Genomic DNA, 15921 nt, shown 5'->3' with positions numbered 1-15921 from the left:
GTGAGAACGAGCCAGGGCTGCTGAGCGCTGCCCGGGGAAAGGTGGGGTGGGCAGAACTGGGACCAAGATGAAGGCGACCAAGAACTGCAGCCCAAGATCACTGCAGTAGGCACCTAGGGGTTTCCTGACCCTTGGGGACCGGCTGTTCCTCCGAAGCCCCGCCTCTGCCCATTTCAAGGCCAGCTTCAGCCATTTAAAAGGCCCTAAGCAACTTAGTGAGACCCTGCCTCAAATTTTTTAAATTTTTTGTTTTGTTGTTGGTTTTGTTTTTGGATTTTTTTCAGTATGAGATTGAACCGAGGGGTGTTCAACCACTGAGTTTCATCCCCAACCCTTTCATTTTTTATTTTCAAACAGGATATCTGGAAGTTGCCCGGGTTGGCCTCCAAATTGTGATCCTGTCTCAGCCTCCCAGGTGTCTGGGATTATAGTCATTGCTGCCACACCGGGCCTTACCTAAGAGCATTCTTAATGAAGCAGAGAAAATCATTCATTTTATTAAATCTCAATCCTGGTTCTGTCATGGAAAAGCATTTGTGTGACTGAGCTGTGAACCAGACAGACCACTTTTTCATGGAACACCATTTTTGCTTGAAAGCACAGATAACAGTCAAACTACATATTTATACTTGGGTACATGGTAGACTTCCTCTTGAAAATATACAAATGTGCCTTTTGTTTCAAGGAAAACAACTGATGGAATTGGTTAGCTTAGTAAAATTAGTACTTTCAAACAAAAATTACAATTTTGAAAAATTTTTGTCTGCCACCATGATTTGACAGCTTCCCAATACTGAAAGACTTTACCGATGGCTGAGGTCAGTGATGATGTTGCCAAATGTGATTTACAAACAAACATACACCATATAAATATATATATGTGGGAAGCCATTTCTGACACGTGATTGGGTGGCTCCCGTTAAGGGTCTGAGGCGCTCTGGCTGTGTTGAAGTTTTCCCGGCCCTTTCCTGATGAGAGAGCCCATCCGTGTGGGGGTGTGCCTGACCACTGACCCCAGGGGCCCAATCACTGACCCTGACCTTGGAGTGCAGCCCCCCCTCAACCTTCATTGGATGGAATTCTCCCCTGAATCTCTTGTTCCCCAATAAAAGGCTACTCCCCGGCGTGTTCAAACTCACTCTCTCCTGCTAGCCCTGAGTAATCCTTGCTGCCCTGCTGGGCGGTTAGAGGAGGGAACCAGAGAGGGGAGCCGTCTCGGACCTGGTCATAGAAATAAGGTAACTGAGTCTGTGTGTTTTATTTCGATCTCTTCTAACTAACTTTATGCCTAGAACCTCATTAATGAAACCATTGCGCAGGCCGCATGGTGGATATATATGTATATATATATATATCAAGTAATAAAACGTGTCAGCATTTAGAAAATGTGCATTCCTCAATGAGCCAATATTTTCTGAATGACTAATACATGATGTTACAAAATAACACTTGAATAAGATATCCATTCCAATTTTAAGATAGACCAATTGATTCTAATGAAAACAAATACAAAGAGTTCATTCATGTGGCTTCAGAATCTACATTACAAATAACTTTTAACAAATTACCAGTTGTTGAGTTTGGATGTATATCAAAATATGTAAAATGAATATTATTTTTAAAGGTCACTAGTATATTCCTCCCCATTCCAAGTACCTGTCTGTGAGAGGCTGGATTTTTCTTCCCATCTTCAACCAAAACAATATATTGCAACATGTGGAATGCAGAAGCAGATATGGAAACGCAGCCTTTCATCTTTTCATCTACACAGTGAAGTAGTAGGAGAGAATGTTTTAAAAAGTGACACTAACTAGCTTTGCAAAACATCTGTATAATTATTTAAAATTTTTGAAACAGAGATTAATATGTAATGGGTTTATTAATGCTAATTTAAATGAATTAATCAATATATCAAACTTTTTCAAATTAAAAAAAAAAACAGAAAATATTGATTAGACATAACCCACAATCGTCTCTCTGGGATAGTCAGTAATTTTCACAAGTACAAAGGGGTCCTGAGAACTAGAGGTCCCAGGGCAAATCAATGTCGCTAGCGCTGGTGCAGGTTGGCCACCAGGTGGCAGCACCGCTCCCTGAATCCCGGCATCCTTTCACGCCCCCCCAGAGTCCTCCCCCCTTCCTTGTCCCCCCTCATCCTCTCCAATTCCTTCTCTTCCTCTCCCTTCTCCTGTGTTGCACAACTTCTTAATTACCGGAAATGGTCTTCTAAGCATAGGTTTTGGAAAGCCAAGTCAGTCATTCATTTTACCCTGCAAATGCTTATCAGATGTCTCTCACGTGCAAAGCTGATCATTGAAGAAGGAGTAAGTGGAGAAGCTGGCTCTCCAGGATTTAATCATCTAGTGCGGGAGTCAAAGGCCGGTAATTACAGTGCCCACAGGGTGATGTTGTGAAAGCCCTTATTCCCTACAAAGGGGATTTCTGAGAGGCAGGGGAAGCCAATGCAGAGATACTGGGATACCCCTCCAGAGTCTTGGAGAGATCTGAAACTTCAGTGTGGGATAAAGTAAGGACAACAGCTAGAAAACGGGAAAGGAGGAAGGACTGGAAAACCGGTATCCAGGGGACAGAAGAGGGGACATCCACTTTCTTGATTTGGAAGGCAACACTTCCTGGAAATCAAGAAAATTCTGTGCACAGATAGCTGAGGTGGAGTACGGGAGGTGTTCAGACCTAGGATCTAGGAAGCCCGGTTACCAGAGAGGCCTCACTGTGGAGCCAGAGCAGCCTAGCGTGGGGCAGGAGATGGGTCGGCCTTCAGCTGACCTTAGGATGGCCAGCAGTGGAGGCTTGGTGAGATCGGAGGCCAAAGATGGCAGGACAACCATCCGATGCCCCCTGTGGCTGACTCCTCGGAGCCATCCTAATGCACCGGACACCCAAACTGAACAGTGGGGAATGGGGAGTCAGAAAGTCCAGATCCAGAGAGTTCCAAGCCACTGGGAAGGGACAGCATGGAGAAGAGGCAGCAGGTTGGGCTTAGTCTGGGCCCCAGGGGGCATCTCTGAGGGGGGGACCTGCCTTCCTCTCCTGGGGGAGCAGCACGTGATCCAGGAATCACACAGGGCCCTGGGGCATCGGGGCCGTGTTCATGGAGCCCACCGAGATGCCATCGAAACCTGGTGCCAGCCCAAGAAGTGACTGAGCTGACCCAAGCTCTCAGTTTAACGGATACAAACCTGGAGGCCATACGGAGGGAGAGACTTGTAATGGCCCCCAGTGAGTGGGCAAAGCTAGGAATAGAACCAGCCTCTGTACACTTTCCACCAGGATCCCGCAGACTGGAGGATGAGAGCTTGGGGTGGGGAGAGTCCCACGTGCACCCACTGGGACACCCAGTGCAGCACAGGTGACCAAGTGGCCTGAGGGCCGCAGTAGTGATACCCAGGGTTACCGTGACTACTCGATGCTGGGAGTGCTGAAGTGTAACACCAGAGAGGCGGCAAGTGTGGAGTGGAAGTGGAAGGCTTTACTAAAGAGAGCCGAGAAGACCTCCCCCCCACCCCAGGAAGAAGGGGCTTGGGGTGATTTGATGAGCACCTCCCTATTTGCTGGGAGCTGCTTCATTAACAGTTCTTTAGGATGGGCCTGGCCTTGGGGACATTGACATTTCAGTCTCCTGGGCTGAGGTTGACTCCATGTTCTTTAGGGACTTGGTTTTCTTTACTAGGCTGGGCATCAGACCCAATTCACCTAGCTACTCTAACTGCCTGACTTTCAACCTGGCTTCAGCCGGAGTGTGAGAGAAGCAGAAAGGCTCAGGCCTGCCCTTGGTCCTGAGCCCGGGAGAGGGGCTGGTGACTTCATTGTCGCTACAGGATTCTCTGCCCTTTAGTTGTTTGCTTACACATTGTTTTTATCCAGAAACCACATCCTTTTCTCCCAAAAACAACATCCAGAGTTACTGTTCAGAGCCAGAAAAAAAGTGGCCAATTCATGTCCTCGCAGGAGGCTCTGAGTTTCCCGGGAAAACCAGTACCCCGAGGAGCTCCACCTCCACCAGCCCTCAGTGCTGCCTGGGCCTGAGGATGAGGGTGGGGCTTGGAGCACCTACTGCTCCAGCCAGGAACAGGTGGCTCAAGTCACTACCTGGTGGCTCAGCCCTGACGTCACCTGGGCCTGAACTAGCTGGGATCTGGGGCCTACCATGGCCTCCTGAGATGGGACCAACTGACGGCATGGGATTCCCCAAGTGCAAATTCCATGTCTGCGTTTAGGCTGGCTCCTGCCAGCAGCTGAGCCTCATCTCCCCTCCCCCTCCCCATTTTACATTCATCCTGAACCAACATTATAGGATGACAATCAGCAGCTCTGCAGAAAGTCACAGGGCAAAGGCCAAGAGACCAGTGTTCGTTCCACATTCATGCCCTTCATGAATTCCTGCACACCTGCGTTTACCCACTCAGCAACTGCACACCCAGCACCCTGCAAGTCAGGCCCTCGCTGGGTGCCAGGGTCCCAGAGGTGAGCAGAGCCATATACCTGCCTGGATGAGCCACAGCCAGTGAAGGAGACAGCCCCCTGAGAGTCAAGAACCCCATGGCAGATGGCAGAGCAGGGCACCCACCGTCCACCCACGGGCACACACACCCTGCTGCATCATCAATGCTTTTGCTTTTCTTTAAAATCAGTTGACAAATTTTATAAGTGGAAGTTTGCAGTAAGAATGCAGATTCCCCAGGCCTTGGGGAAACCCAGCAAGGCCGGGTCCTGGGCAGCCCTCCCCTGAGGCTGAAGGCTGGCTGTCCTTCAAGTTAAGAATGCTCCTGTCAGCCGGTCTCCACTAAAAGCAAAAATAATCCAAATGGGGACAGACCTCAGTGGATCAGCAATGTCAACGAGTTTTATAGGGTTCAACAGAGCCGGGTCATGGGGTGAGCGGGTCAGTACTTTTGGCAGGCACATTGAGGGTGGGACAGGAGGGCAGGTAGGGAAGTCCCCTGGGGCCTGTGGTGCTGGGTCATCAGTTCAGCTCCTCTGCGCTCTCCCCAGCTTCCCTTCCTGCCTCCCCTCCAGCTGAGGCCTGAGCTTCTAAATGTCTAAGGCTCCAATTGACCTCAGACGTCTCCTGGCACACACTTAGCAGGAAGGTGGGGGAACAGCTGCAGATAGGGGAGTGCCTGGGGGTTTATTCACAATGTCCTTCATCCAGCTACCTAGTGTCCTTGACCCAGAGTTCCCACATCAATTGCCAAAGTCACCCTACTGCTCTGTTGATTTCTCACACCTGGCGGGCTTCACCGTGTGCCTGTTCTGCAGGAGGGTGTGAATCTTTGGTGCAGGTGAAATTGCTCCAACAGAGGCAGCAGAGGGCGCTGTGGGAGCATAAGAAAAGGCACCCGGCCGGTGCTTACAAAGCCTGAAACTAGATGTAGATTCCTTACCCGCCCGAGCAGGTGGACACACAGGGTCCGCCTCCATTCAGTGATTCCTCTAAACAGTCAGGGGCAGCCTCCGTTGGGAAATGCACCTGAACTTTCCATTTAAGTATTTCTTGGCTGGTGGGGCACAGTGGCACACCCTGTAATCCCAGCTACTCTGGAGTCTGGTGCAGAAGGATCGCAAGTTCGAGACCAGCCTGAACAACTTAGTGATACCCTGTCTCAAAAACACAAGAAAAGAGGAAAGTGCTGGAGGTGGTGTAACTCACTGGTAGAGCACCCTGGGCACCCCAGTTCCTCAAAAATAATAATTTCACAGCCATGTCGGCACCATTCATTCATTCATTCAAGTGTGCATTCGACATGCATTTATTAAATAATTGCTGTGCGCTTAATACAGTGCCAGGTCCTACCCCAAACTACCAAGGGTTTAAAGTGTGATTAGGAAGACAGGATGTCAAACCATGTCTCCCCTGTGTTTTGTGACTCGCTCACCAAGATCCCCCAGCATGTTGTGCTGGTACCAATAATAATGAAAAGGTAACTGATAATACTGCTTCTTATTTCCTGAACTCTTCCCAGTTCTACATGTATGGTACAATCCTCAAGGAAGGCGCTATTAGTATCTTATTTTACCAATTAAGGAAAGTGAAACAGCGAAGTTCAATAAATGGCCTAAGGTCTCACTCAGTGAGTCTGAGCTCTGTGCACCTCAGCAGAGCAGGCAGGACGTGCTCAGGACCAGGGCTTAGCACACACTGGGGCTGCCCGGGGCTTCCAGAGGGCAGTGGGCAGGAGGGGCCTGGGCAATGAGGGACGGCTTCTTGAAGACTGGAGGAAAGGACTGGGTGAGGTGGAAGAGGAGGAATACCTTCCCCGAAGGAGGGAGAGAAGCTGGGAAGAGCGAGAAGGCAGGACAATACCTGAGGTCCGTCCTCCATGCACCATGGACTCTTCCCGGGGCGAGGGGTCAGGATGCCAATAAGGAAATGATGATTCAGCAAAAGCAGGGGTGTCCCTCCCCCAACTGTGTGTGTGGGAGGTGAAAAACATGAAAAAGAACCTCTCTTTCAGGATCTACAGGCGCTCTTCAGACAGCAGGGAAGCATGCAAATCACTTGACTGGGGTGGGGGGGGGAAGCAGCCTTAGGAGCCAGAAGTGGCCCTGGGGGAGGCCGCCCTGCCCAGGGGGTGTTCCTGACGGGAAGAATAGCCCAGGTTTCCAGGGTGAGGCAGCCTCGGAGCTGAGCCGCCAGGTGGGGTTTGGATTTCACCATCACGCTGTGGCAAGGAGCAAGGTGGGCCCCGAGTGCCCACAGTGGAGGGGAAACTGGCCAGGAGAGACCGAGCCCACGCCCCATGGGCCTTGTGCAGAGGACTAAGCCATATCAGTTTGCCCTGTGGGCGGTGGGGAGATACATACGAAGGTGGCAGGAGGGGAGGGGTCCGCCTTGCCCACCAGGAGCGACATACAATAGCCACTTCGTAAGTTCCTGGAGGGTGTGGAGCCCAGTGAGGAGTGGGATTTAGAAGAGGCAGGCCCTGAAGACCTCTCACTCTGACTGTAAGAAGGATGGATACCTGCCATTGCCCTTAACCAGGAACCGAGATGTCTGAGGCCAAGTCCTGCCACGTCACCAGCCAGCTCTGTGACCTTGCTGGGGTCCCTCTCTGGGGTCCTTCATCTGCAATGCAACAGGGTCGATCACCTCTAAGAACCTTTCTAATCCTAACCCCCACTCTCCAAATCTAAGAACTCATGCCAGACCCTCCTCCCCACAGAGCCAGGCAAGCACAGGGGACCAAAGAGAGGGGAGGCAGAGGGGGTCGGCACCACGGTCCTCAGAGGACTTCTAGCTGTCACAGAGGTGGGATGTGAGAGGGGGCAGGGGAGTGGCAGGCCCGTGGCTTGCTCAGGGAGAGAGGGGGCGTTGGAGTTGAGGGGACTGAACTCACCAGCCTCCTCCCAAACCAGTTCCAGGCCCAGGGCTGGCAATTTCACAAAAAAAAAAAAAAAAAAAAGGCAAAGGAACTATGTGAACATTTCCTGTCCTGCCCAGCCCCCTCCCTGGAGGCTTACCAAACCGATGGCCTGTGAAGCAATCCTGCCCAGAGAGCGCTGGCCCGGAGCTGCCTATAAATGCCAAGCCAGCACCTCCCTGTCAGAGGCTCTGTGTGGATCCTGGACTTTGGTGAGTGAGCTACTCACTGCGCACTGGCAGAAGCCTGCCTTCCAGTTCTTTCTCTTCTCCTCCCACCCAACCTTCTTCCAAACTCTCCTCCTGGAAGCCCTCCTTGGTCTGGCCCTGGATACTCTCTAGCATCCTTCACATTTCTTGGGTCTTCTGTGCCCAACTGCTTTTCCCCCTCCCTTCCTTCCTGCCCGTGGCCAGAGGACAATCAAGGCAGCCTGGCAGCCTGTTCTCTCTTCTAAATGTCCCAATCCTTGCTTCTCCATTATTCCGACAGAGTGCAAGAAGATGGCTCAAGAATTGTCACAGATGGAACGCAGCATAGAGACGGTGATCGACGTCTTTCACCAGTACTCAGTAAGGTTAGGGGACCGAGACACCCTGAACCAGAAGGAATTCAAACAACTGGTGAAGACAGAGCTGAAAAACTACCTCAAGGTAGGGCCTTGGTCAAAGAGAGAGGAGCAGGTGCTGTCTGGGGCAGGTGCTGTCTGGGGCAATCAAGGAGAAAGCTGTAGCCGGGAACTTGTCTGGAATCCCAGCTACTCAGGAGGCTGAGGCAGGAGGATCTCAAATTTGAGGCCAACCTAGGCAACTCAGCCAGACCCTGCCTCAAAATAAGAAATATAAAGGGCTGAGGTATAAGACAGTGGTAGAGCACCCCTGGGTTCAACTCCTACCAAAAGAGAGAAAGGGAGAATACTAGCTGCTTCTACCCAGAGGCACTAGAGATGCTCAAAGCTAGGCAGCACTAATAGAGTCAAGAAATTGTGTGGTTGGACCTGTGCTGTGTCTGAAGCCCTGTGGTGGGAGACACACAACAAAGGAACAGATAAATCCAACCCCTCTAAGTGCCTGGGGGATAACAAATAGGGTGGTGGTCTGGGTGGGTAGGGCAGAGGGGATTAGGACAGGAAGAGCCCCTTCAGGTGACACAGGAGCTGAGACCCGGGTGTTGGGAAGGGAAGCACCTACACTCAGCACTCGGCAGGAAGCTAAGACTGAGCTGGGAAGGTGGGGTGGACCTAGAGGGCTTTTCCAATCCCACCCGTCCAGAGAAGAAAGTTGAGAAATAAGGAGCACGTGGAGAACCCATGTTTCCCTGTTCTGAAAATGCTTTCCAGGAAAAGGAAGGGTTCATTCCCACACTCTTTCTGTTTTCTTTATAAATCTGGGGAAATGGGGAAACAGAGGCCTAGACTAAGAAGGACGTAGAACCCGTGGGTCCCAGGCCCCATCCTGTCCCCAGGGCCCGCCATCCTGGGGTAAGTCCCCATCCCCCTCTGGTGCTCGCCCCTCCCTGGTAAGATGGAGAATGGCCACCCTGGGAGATCTGAGGGACAGTGACAACTCCCTGCAGGTGAGGGTCTCAGGCTGGATGAGGTAGACAGGGCACCAAGAGGCCTTGTGGGCGACGTTCTCCTCTGTGGGACACCCACATGCTCCCCGTCCCCCACCCCAGGGTCCCCTGCCAGAAGCAAAGTGGTAGGCTAAGAAGGGGACCTACAAGATGGGCCACCAGAGTCCAGGAGAAGGCTGAGCAGAGGGGTCCCAGCCAGAGAATGGCAGAGCGAGCGGGCAGCTGGTTCTCTTGGGCTCACCTGGACCCCGTCACCTGGCCCCCATCCTCGGGGCATGCTCTGTCTTACCCTGTGAGGTCAGCAGAGCCCCTCCACGGCTCTGCCCCGCCCAGGACCTCACAGCAGCTTGCTTTCCTAAGTGCCTCCCCCGATGTGAGGCTGGATGAGCTTCAGTAACTGGCGACCTCTAGGGAAGGAGGGGAGGGGGACTGAGGGGAGTAAAGAGAACAGGACTCGACGGGTCCAAGGCAGACCTGACTCTGCTTCTCCACCTCTGGGCTTCCAGGCCTGCTCGACCCCAGAACGGCTGAGCCTCTCTAAGACCCGAGTCTTCCTAGGAAGATGTGATTTCCACCTGTTCAAGTTGTTAAAAAGGGGATATGTCCAGACTTGCAAAGTGTGGGACCACCTTCTGTAAAATAGAGGGTCCTCACATTGGAGGGCAGGTCTGGGGAACCAAATAGAAAGTGTTCAGCACACACTTAGTGTCTGCCCCTCCGGGGGCACCCCGTCAATGGTCATCTTGAAGTGTCTTTAACGGGGGCCAACCTTCCCCGTTCATCTGCTATCTGGCCATTCACTGTGCTCCCGGGTCCCCCCACCCTGGCCATACCCAGCCCTTACTGCCCTCTCTCCCACACCCACAGAAAGAGAGTAAGAATGAGAAGGTCATAAATCACATCTTGGAGGACCTGGACACCAACCTGGACAAGCAGCTGAGCTTTGAAGAGTTCATCATGCTGATAGCAAAGCTGACCCATGCCTCCCACGAGGAGATGCACAAGAACACCTCCAATACGGAAGGTCACAGCCACGGGCCAGGCCTTGGGGGGTCCTGCTAATCGGGAGGCCACGCCACCCTGCATCTGGCCAGCCAGGGCCTCGGGGAATGATGGGTCCCACTGCCTTGGCTGTGGCCGTGAGGTCAAGGGGAAATAAAGTCTTTCACCGTGCAAGGACTCCGCGTGCTTCTTCTGCCACCTTCCCAAGTTGTCCTTCCCGGGAGTCTGAGGGATTAGGGGATCAGGAGGGGTGGACAGCCCACCCGTGTCTGCAGCTCCGCCCTCCATCGGGTCAGAACAAAAGGAGAACCAGCAACACGTGGCTCTGTTCTGGACCTCGTGGGTTCACCTACCTGACCATGTCCTCCTCCCTGACATCAGACCCTCCGGGTCAGGTCCCATCACCCTGTCCTGCCTGTCAACACAGCCTGGTCCCCGCAGAAAGCAAAAGCGGGCTATCCCTGTCCCTCAGTGTGCCACACACTCCCTTACCCCCTCCCAGCCCCGCCTGGCCCATCACTGTCCAGAAGGTCATCTCTCTCTGTTAGAACTCTATCCCTCTGAAGTCTCCCAGAAAGGGACCAGGACGATGCCACATCTGGGGAAAAAACACTTGGGCAGTGGGAACAAGGACAAATGGGGATGATTACGTACCAACTCGTTTCTGGATCCAAGACAGCAGTTGGATTTCTCCTAATAGGCCTAGTATCCTAAATGTGGGTGTTAGGGGGCGGGGTGCTCAGTGGGTGGGCGTGGGAGTTAGCCCATGCCTACCCCAGCCCCAGCAGGACGGTGGAGTGACAAGGCCCCCGCCTGCCCAGCAGAAGACATGAGCGCCGGGCTGGGTGCTGCAGTAAAACCTTCAGAAGTACCAGGGAGAGCTTGAACTCTGAGTCTGCAGATCATCTGGGGCCTGAAGATTCAGATTTTAAGCCTCAAGATCCAGCTGACCTCCCTGCTGCAGTGGAGATTTCTCCAGCGCCTGGTTGGTAGCTGAGAGCTTGGGCCAGTGCGATTTACTCCTCTCTGCAAAACCTGCATCCCCCAGACCCAGGTGCCCACCTTAGGGACGTCCAAGTGACTCCTCTTTCATCTCCCTGACCTCTGCTCCTAAAATCCCAGGTCACAACCAGCTGGTGTGGGCCTTGCAAAAACCACAGCCCAGTTCAGGGTTCCCTGCATGAGATTTAGGATCAAGAGAGAGATACTGCATCTCAAAAATCACTCATAAGCCATGGAGATGCAGAAAATGCTCAGGAGGAAGAGTTGTAAATCCTGAGGGACATGCCCTTAGCCCAGGCCCTTGTAAAAGGACCAAAAATGTACAAGCTCAGGGAAAACTGGCAAGAAATTATGTAACTCCACCCTGGCTCCACCCCACACCAGGGGTGACTCCACCCTGGCTCCACCCCACACCAGGGCTTGCTGCTGTCTCTCCTTCTGCAGAGAACCCACATCTTCCCTGAATTTGTATTCCTTGCTCTTCTTGAGATTGCCCCCTTCCCCCTTGACTATGTATTTTCTTTCCTAAATAAACACCTGTCTATGTCTTTGATGGGCTCATGCTGAAATTCTTCTCCATCGCGGATGCCAAGAGCCCTGCTGGTCCTGGGTCAAGCTCCCCATCTCTCTGGGAACTCCTAGAACACTGCTTCAGAGGCACGTCTTCCCCAGCGACAGAGGCCCCCAGCCTTGCCGCAGGGAGAAGACACAGAATTGGGAGTGGGGGGAGTTGGAGAAGGACTAGCAGTCATCTATTCCTTTTTTTTTTTTTTTTTAAATAAATGAAGAGACACATACAGCAGAGACTAGTGCAAGGTCACACAGGAGCAGAGTGGATCAAAATAGTGCCAGGAGAATGGGGCTTGAAGACCACCGGCTTCACTGCCTGAGTCTCCCCCTTCCTTCCCTAGAGCTGAGCAAGGAGAAGGCAGCCTCCTGCTGTGACCTACTGTCACGAGTCCCCAGCTGCTGGTAGCATGCTCCTACTCTGAAGTCCCCAGGCCTCCACTGTGGGGGTGAGGACGTAAGAGCCCACGGATGTCTCCGGGCTGTGGGTTTGGGTACAGAGTGGGGAAGCCCTCACCAGCCCTCAGTGCCTGACTTGGTGCATCTTCTGACGGCTCCTACCCCTCTGCACATCCAGGGAGGCCTCACCCCCTTTATCCTCTTCTGAATGCGGCTGGCACAGGGGAAAGAAGCAACCTGGGACAGGAGGCCTGAGTGCCAGCACTGGACTCGGTGCTCAGGGGAAGGCAGGCAGGTGCTTCCCCCCACCACCACTCTCTGCCCATTACTGACCACAATGTCCCCGAAATATACCTGTGACTCTGTCTGCAACACTAGACTGTGAACTCAGGGGTGGCAAAGTCCCTGCCCTTGTCCTATTCTCACTTTAGCCCCAGCACCAGAGGGATGGATGGAGCATAGGAGGATCCCAACAAACGCTGACTGTTTAAATGTCCTGAAATTCCTGAGGTGCTCTCTTCTCAGAGGAAGGTGGAGGGGAGAGGAGGAGGAGGAAAGTGTGAGTAAGCCACGTAAATGGAAGGCTTCTGGGTTAACATCTTAGACCCTGGAACCTGAAGGTTGGGGGTGCAGGGTTATGGGAACCAAAGGCCCCTCCCCCACTGTGTTGAGTCAGATCCGTTCTGCTTTTATGTCACACACACACACACACACACACACACACACACACACACAGGAACTTTGGATTTGAAAAAAAAAAGAGATTTGCTGTGGGGGAAAAAAAAGGAGACCCATTGCTTGAATGCAAGCTGCCCCAGCTCCACCCCTGAGTGGTTCTCCCCAACGTCCCCGCCAAGAGGTTGAACCAACCCTACCTGAATTCCTCCAGGGAAGTGGGGCTTCCTCCTTTGGCTCTGACACCCCGAACACCCTTCATTACACTGAGCCAAGACCCGTCTCCTGGTGCCTGGTACACATTAATCCTAGTTCCCCTCCTTCGAGGGAAAAGAACTATTTGAGACACAGAATAAAGCTAATCCCTTCCACCTATCCAGTACCCCAAAACCCTCTCCATAAATACGCCCAGTCTTTCTCCAGCCTCTTCACTTTCACACTAGGAACACTCTTCCCCTCCTGGTGTCTCTAGCAAGTTCCTTGGTATCCACCAGGTCTCAGCCAGCATCTGACTTCTCGAAGCCCCCACCACCTCCCTCCCTTCTCAGACCAGAACTCTGATCCTTGTTTCTCTTCCCTCCTCTCTCTCCCTCTCTCCCTCCCCTTCCCCCCTCCCCTCCCCTTTCCCACACCAGTACTAGAGAGTGAACTCAGGAGCGCTCTACCCCTGAGCTCACCCCCAGCCCTTTTTATTTTTTTATTCTGAGACAGGGTCTCTTGCTAAGTTGCTGAGGCCAGCCTCAAACTTGCCATCTCTCCTTCCTGAGTTTCTGGGATTACAGGCAAGCGCCACCATGCCCAGCTTGACAGCTCTGCCACGGCATGTCCAATTATGACTTGGAATTCCTTGTCTGCGAGTTGACTGTGAGCTCCTGAAACCAGGATATGGTTGTCCTGCTCCACGTCCCCGGATCTCGGCATAGTGCAGACTCTGAGCATCATGGATGGGTCTGGGGCCCGAGGGAGTCGGAGGCAGATGTTGGAACAGACCTGGGTCCTTCACAGGGAGGACCCAGAGGTTTCGGGCACCAGCTGCCTGGCAGTTTGGAGGCTGACACAGCAGAGAGAATGGACCCGTTTAGGTGCTGGCAATGCGTCCTCTTGCCCTCATCTCTCCACAAACTCTGTCTTGCTGTAGGATTCTGTTTTAGAACCCAGGGAAGGTCTGACAGCAAGCCACTCTCTCAGGCCCCAGGGGATCTGAACAGAGCTGGTTAAGGTAGGTTAGCCCCTTCCTTCCCACTAGTCCCCTCCATTAAATAGATGACATGGTCCTGATGATCAAAGGGGAACAAAGCCTCTTCCCTCAGACACAGAGCAAGAGGGTCACGGTAAAGATTTCTGCCGCAGTCTGGCTGGGCACAAGATCACGAGCCACTCACAGCTTTGTAGATTCAAACAGCAATTCTTTATTCCCGAACTCACACCGGCCCTGTACCAACACGTTCTGGGGAAATCCAAGTTCTGCCCGCACAAATCATGTACTCCACCAGGCTTTTAATCCCAAATACTTTCTGAATTCCAGGAGAACTCAACGGGAACTCAGGCAGCAGGATACGCCCTATTCCCAGCAGGAATAATCTTAAACCTGGAACCGCCCTAAACCCAGATTGTCCTAAACCGGGAATGCCCTAAACCCAAGGAGCGGGATACTCCCTAAAACCTGCAGGATACACCCTAAACCTGGATCCGCCCTAATCCAGTAGGATCCTCCTTAAACCCGGATCCACCCTGGTCCTTGAGCAGGGTCACCTTTCTCAAACATACATGCATACATGCAATGTCACAGTGAATGTCCAAGGCAAGTCCATTTCCTCTAAGCAACATGGGGTACACTGGCAAGGAAATTTCAATGCATCATTCCTACTTGGCAATGGCTCTCAGCAGATTTCCACTGCAGGGAGAGCTAGAGGCTGCCTCTCAGATGAGCATGTTCTTTGGAGAAACATGAACTTGGGGGTTTCCCCAGGATCCTGGTGTCTAAGGAACCAGAGATGACTGTCCCCCAGTTGCTAGAAGAGGGAGTTGCCTCCGATCTGGCTAGCAGTGGAACCTGAACTTCTGGATGTCTTTTTTAGGAAGAACAAGGAAGGCGCCATGGTGACCTGAGCTGCTGGACTCTGCCCAGATTTGTAGCCTGCTCTGAATGCCCTCTAGGGTCTGGGCAGCATGGAATGGCTCTGGAATTTGGGGGGAATACATGAATTCACTTGTCTCCCCGCTCATTCGCTCAGCAGGTGTCCACTGGACACTTGCTGTGTGCCGGGGACCACGTAAAGCTGCAAGAGGGGAACAAGATAAATAAGTCTTGGCTCTGCCGTCCAGCAACTCCCAGACCTGCAGCGCAACAGGACAGGTCCTCACCTTATCCTAACAAGGAAGACAAACGACAGGGGAGGTTGGAAGCTCCATGGAGCTGAAGTGGGAACCATGCCCATCGGCAGGGACCGTCTCCCTGGAGGGGAGGGAATCAGAGACGCATTGAGGCTGGGGACTATAAATGTTCCAGAACAGACATGAAGATGCTTCAGCAGGAGGAGAGCAGGTGGGCAGAGGCTCAAAAGTGGCAGGTGTGGGGTTGAACAGGAATGAGGAGCAGCAGGGGTGGAAGGGGAGAGGAGAGGGGTGTGGGGGGAGATCCTAGTGGACAGGGGACACCCACCATGGGCCAGGGACTCCCCGCTTGTTGGGGACCTGCTGCAATACTCTGGGTGGGGACTGAACAGAGACCCCAGTGGCCCTTAGAAACCGCAGATTTGTTCAGAATCTCAGACCATCCCAGGCTCCATCAGGAAAGGCCCAACCTGCATCCCCTATTGGATAATTAAGATGCTATAATTTGATGCTGTTTGCCAAGAACTTGTCGGGAAGAGAGGCTTTCACCAGCCCCGTGAAGCAATCTTACACAACCCTGATGCAGGCCCCGCTCTGAAGTAAACTCCAGAATCCAACCTCAGAGCCCTGCCCCCCTCCCAGCAGTTGCTTAAAATTTCTAGTTTAGAAAGCCCTGGGTCATGGGTGTTGACATTCCAGTCCCCACGGTGACAACAGGACCGAAACTGGTTGCTCAAGTCCTGTGGCGTCCTGAGCCAATTCCTCTATCCCAAGGTCAGCTCCTGGGCCAGGTTGGACCCCACCCGTCTTTTAAGATCCCCCCCCCCCAAGTCCCAAGAGACCGGGAACTCGACGCCCAGTAGGGAGTCGCCGGCCTCCCACAGGTTTCCCCGTCCACCATGACTTCCCCCGTTTTTGCCCCCATGCCCACAGTTGTCACAGGCAGACCTCACAGTGAGGAGGGGGACCTAAGATAAGAGAGGAGAGG

The 15921-nt window shown here is 52.8% G+C and overlaps 1 protein-coding gene across 1 annotated transcript; it reads left to right on the top strand.

Moving 5' to 3' along the window:
* Positions 1 to 7525: 7525 nt before the first annotated feature.
* On the top strand, positions 7526 to 10121 carry S100a9 (S100 calcium binding protein A9). The gene is made up of 3 exons (XM_026412992.2): positions 7526 to 7594; positions 7872 to 8032; positions 9822 to 10121. The coding sequence occupies exons 1-3, from the start codon at positions 7543 to 7545 to the stop codon at positions 10014 to 10016; spliced, it is 408 nt and encodes a 135-aa protein (XP_026268777.1). The 5' UTR covers positions 7526 to 7542; the 3' UTR covers positions 10017 to 10121.
* The last annotated feature ends 5800 nt before the right edge of the window (positions 10122 to 15921 follow it).

Source organism: Urocitellus parryii, chromosome 11, assembly GCF_045843805.1.
Source record: "Urocitellus parryii isolate mUroPar1 chromosome 11, mUroPar1.hap1, whole genome shotgun sequence".
Classification (NCBI taxonomy): domain Eukaryota; kingdom Metazoa; phylum Chordata; class Mammalia; order Rodentia; family Sciuridae; genus Urocitellus; species Urocitellus parryii.
Note: the sequence above shows the minus strand (reverse complement) of the source record. Positions and strands in the feature narration are given on the sequence as shown.